At 34.5% G+C, this 4,983-nt stretch overlaps 1 protein-coding gene across 4 annotated transcripts in view; it reads left to right on the top strand.

Moving 5' to 3' along the window:
* LOC106875511 (DDB1- and CUL4-associated factor 17) overlaps positions 1-4,983 on the top strand; it is a 54,044-nt gene that overhangs the window by 43,529 nt on the left and 5,532 nt on the right. For 3 of the 4 annotated variants that reach the window (XM_014923715.2, XM_014923690.2, XM_014923706.2), the window contains 2 exons: positions 1,529-1,597; positions 2,480-2,653. In XM_014923715.2, coding sequence (XP_014779201.1) covers positions 1,529-1,597; positions 2,480-2,653 — 243 coding nt within the window. The remainder of the gene's footprint in view (positions 1-1,528; positions 1,598-2,479; positions 2,654-4,983) is intronic. The other variant, XM_014923700.2, reaches the window with a different exon arrangement.

The following is a 4,983-nucleotide window of genomic DNA, read 5'->3' as shown; positions in this document are numbered from 1 at the left end:
ATTTTGCATGGAGTTGATGTACTTTTTAACAGGAGAGGAGTGCCTGCAGGCTGGTTCTTCTCAAGTTTATGCATTTTCAGGTTCAATGTGTTTCAAATAAGTACTGACAATTGAAGGTGATTGCAAAGACAAAGAACTACCTGTTTTTTTTTTTAACAATTTTAACAGTGAGAACATTGGACAAAATATGTTATTGACATTAATAGTTTGTACCTCAGCTAATTTCTGTTGAGAACTGCATAATCCATGTGTCATGTTAGAGATCTAAAAGACATTTTCGAATTTCATTATTTTCTTTAATCCAGGCAATGCTGGATATTTCTGCTAGTACCCTATAAATTGTAAGCATTCGAAAATAAGCCATAATTTTCTTATGTGCACACACTGAAAAATAAGAAACCATATAATTTTACTTACTTAAATTACTTATATGTAAATTCTATTCTTCTTCTTTGAGATGTAAAATGTTTGATAGCATCATCATACAATGAACCACTTTATTATTAGTTTTGAAAACAAATTGAGATCAAAGTTATATGATGATGTAAGAAAAAAAAAAAAAGTTTTAGTTTAGGAATTTTAAATTAATTTAAACATACAACTTCTTGCTACAAAAACGAACATGCAACCATGCTGTCAAAGCTGTTGCACACCCTTTGCCATTAATTTTTTTGCCATTCTTCCATTATCCTACAATACACCCAGTACCATATTATGATACAATGCTCTGTGAAGTGTGCATTGTTTTTTCAGGACCCCGATCCCACCAAATTTCAAGCAGGGATATTACAAAAGTGTTCCATTATGATTTGTGATTAGATTAATGAGTAAGGTTAATAAATTTATAATGAATTTGCCATTTTCCCCCAGAAAATAGGCCCCTGAAGTCTAACATTTTAGGTGGCACCCTTCAGCTGAAAATAAATGTAACATGGGTGGCTTTCCCCCCAGTGATCTGATACTATTCCAGAAAGCCAAGTTGAGCTGAGGCAATGTAGAATATAATATTCTGACCCAGAAACACAATGACTACCGAGTAGCAGTAGCAGATCTTAATTCATAATTTATAAGCATGTAATCCATTACCTCATCTAGTGGGCCATAATCTGAACTAGAAATCTATTTACTCAAAATAATATTTTGGTTTCAGAACTTGAGCAGAGAATGTTAATGAAGGTAAAGAATTGTGTTTTGGATGAGTGTGTGTATGTGTGTGTGTGTAGTTTAGTTTGCATCCATATATGTTGTTATTCAACCTCAGGTCAACTCTGATTTAGTAGACCTATGATTATGCCTGTGTTTAAGCTGTTATTATCCTGTCTTTTATTTAGTCAGTGTCTGTAGGACTAGGTTATCCAGTATGTTCTTTTTTTCTCTAAGACAGTGGGGTGTGATTTGAAAGATTTAGTTGCTGCTTCTAGCAGTTGAGTTCATGTGTGTTTGTGTTTTGTGAGGTGTGTCAATGTGTTGACCTATCATATAGAATAATGTAAATATGTATCATTTCCACTATAATATATTTTTACAGATGTTAAACAATGTCACAAGATCAGGAAGACATGTTCGAAGTGCCTTTAATTCCAGAGCCACTTGTTATGTAAGTAATCCATACCTTAGACAAATTTCTCATTTACATGTAATAATAATCACAACTCTATAGTAAAAGTTGACAGCTAGATATCAGAGAAGCAGCCATGGTAGGGTATACTTGTGCTCTATTTAGGGTCAATGTTTCACAATTGAAACTATTGTAGAAATAAATGAGTCTGTTTAATGGTACATTCTTTCTCTGGTTTCAATAACTGGACTGCCATACTGGAGCACAGCTCTGAATGGTTTCAGTCTGGTACTTACTTTATCAACATCTTTTTATTAAATGGCTAAATTAGCTTTTGATGAAAAGGTAACTCAATTGTTCATATATATATATATCATACAAAGGGTTTCTGAACAGTTTCTGTCTATCCAATTTTACTCACAGAGAAAAAATATGAGGAATTGTATTGCTTAGTACAAGAAGTATGATAATGTAATTTTCTTCACGCCATATGAGAATAGAGAAAGATTCTTTTGGTCTTCTAGCAGGTTAAGTGACCATACAGAGGTCTGTTATTGGCTCAAATGGTCATGTTTTGTGCTCCACTTAGCGTTAACAACTGTTCAGGATTGAAAGTGCTCTAGTAGCAGTTAAGTCTAGCTCAGCTCCAATCTAGCAGCCATGTGATGAAAACCATTCTACTTATATTTGTATTTTAATCAGATTATCTCACACTACTCTATCTGATATGGCGTTACTTCTTTTTAAGACAGTAGTATTTGGTTTGAGGGGAAAACTGACTGTTATTTCTTGTAGATTGTTACTTATTTTGTTATTCTCCTCTCATTCATTTATTCATTCATTCATTGTTTGGTTATTTACTTATTCAGCCATCTATTCTTTCTGGCATTCAAAGGGTTGATTTTTCCTTCTCTCTTACAGCAGAGTACAGTGAATGATGTTATCTATGATTCTGAGTTGGATACTTTTGCCATTCTAACACAAGACCAGAATGACTGCTTCTCTTGCAATTTGAACACTCGAATCAGGATTTATGATAATGAGACCTGTGATCAGCTTGGTGAGATCAAAATAGACCTTCCAACAGATGAGGTGGTAAATATCATATGACTCTCATACTTCTCTTGTGTTTTGCTCTCTGCTGCTTTCATACATATATCCATACACCAATAGGTGACTTATAAGAGACCTAGATAAACTAGAAACAAAATTCTGACAAAACAGATCTATGGCCTTATCTTGAGGTTTTAGTTCTCACTTTTTGCAGTATCTATTTTCCTTGTTTGCTTGAGTAAGATTTTGTTATTGTTTAGCTTATATAAACCCTGATCTAGCAGACCTCTTACCAAAAGCATTCCAGCTATGATCCTCCTACCAATTTATACATTGCTATTTCTTCCATTTTTCTTTTTAAGATGGTAGGTGTGATTTTGGTAGGAAGATTTGCTTGCTTTTTTAAAGAGGTCAAGTGGCCCAACTGAGGCTCCTTTGATTTTACAGATGGATGATCTTTCTCCTTGTAACCACTCAGTCATAAAGTAGAGAATAAGTTATCAGAGATACCATCTGCAAGAAAATCAATATTTAATGGATTGGTGAATATAATGTATTGCATTAAAAATCTCATTAGAAATATTAATGTGGTAAGGCGAGGAGAACATTAACTCATCGATATACCATGCTTTCTGAAATATAATTTTATGGATTGCTTTGCTGAAAAGATTTAATAAGAGCAAAATATATCTGCAGTTGTCTCTTATACTTGCTGAAGTTATGAAAATAATACTAGTAACTGAGCTGATGCTCTTATCTCATCGTTGCATTGGTATTTCTAATTCGAATTTGTTATTAATTGTATCTACCCCTACTTCAGTGTTGTTTTACACCAGTCAGGCAGACACGAGCAGAATTGTATTGCCATACACTGTTTAGAGGCACACCACAATGGTTATTGTTGTAGGGTTTGAAACTCATGACAATCACGTGCTCTGTCATCCATCACCTTATTTTCCTCAGTCATTGTATGGCCTAGAATCTTTGCTAATAGTCACTAAAGAGATTCATCGCTTTATCATAAATTGATGAGGATTACTGTGCATTTAGTTAATGGGGTGAAACAAATCTCAATTCTTTGAGATGTGTTATATGCTGTATCATCATTATCAACAACATCCAATTTCAAACACTGAGTGTGAGTTAGATTAAGTGCATATCTTTTCTTTCTTTGTTTCACTCAATTCTCATCTCTGATGACTAGTATCATAGAATTTGTCCACACTACCACTGCCTCTGAGTGGTTTCTCACCCCAACAGAAATAACAGCCAAATATCCTTCACATCACATTCTATAATATTTTAAAAGAGGAGACTTGATATGCAAGATATAGACAATCATTATTGGTATCAACAGAGAGCTTTTGATGGCAACAAGCCTTAAACAAAAACTGAATGACTACAGTTTGAATGCCTCTCATCATTTGTCTGCTCCAATGATAGCTAATGTGGTCTAAACAACCACTCCATTCTTTTCTTTTATTTTCCCCTTCCATGAGTAACCTCATAATATAGCAATGTTTCATTCAGTATTTCTCACCCATTATATCAGATGTCCATATGTAGGAGTAGTCTCCTATGCATTTTTATGAGAAGCCTCATTAGAAACTGATTACTCCCAGGTCCCAAATAATGGCAGGTGGGTGGAATAAGCAGGTTGGTTGGGCATTTGTTTAAATTCATATACGCTGGCAGGTTGGAATAAACGGGGGGTGGGGTGGAAATTCGGTAATTGTAGAATAGTAAAAGTATAAAAATCTTAAAATTTTCTAGGTTGCCTCCCTTGATTTAAAAAAAAAAAGAAAAAAGTTATTTACTGAGCTATATCAGGTCGTCCCATAAGTTCTGTCCGATTTTACCTTTTTTAAAATTGAATGAAATTTAATAGTATTTTAGAATATGTAATGGAATTAAAAATTATTTTTATGCATTTGTGTACATTTAAACTAATTAAATATTATTTTACGAATCACTGCAGAGATGCTCACCCATCAGGAATCACTGCAGAGATGCTCAAAATATCTGGCAGTGTTGGCTACAGCCTAGTCACCCGTATTACGAACCAGGTGATACACGAAGGAGTCATACCCAATGACTGGTGTAGCAGCACCATAGTCAACTGCTACAAAGGTAAAGGTGACGCTTTAGACACTAATAATTACAGAGGCATCAAGCTGTTAGATCAGGTTATGAAAGTTACGGAGAGGGTCATAGCCCAACTAATTAGGGAGCGAATCAATTTAGATGAGATGCAATTTGGGTTCGTGCCAGGTAAAAGCACTACTGATGCCATATTTCTAATAAGACAGCTGCAGGAGAAATACCTAGCCAAGGATAAACCTCTGTACCTGGCTTTCGTTGACATGGAGAAA

This window comes from Octopus bimaculoides, chromosome 13 (assembly GCF_001194135.2).
Source record: "Octopus bimaculoides isolate UCB-OBI-ISO-001 chromosome 13, ASM119413v2, whole genome shotgun sequence".
Lineage (NCBI taxonomy): Eukaryota > Metazoa > Mollusca > Cephalopoda > Octopoda > Octopodidae > Octopus > Octopus bimaculoides.
This window is presented reverse-complemented; position numbering and strand designations above follow the sequence as displayed.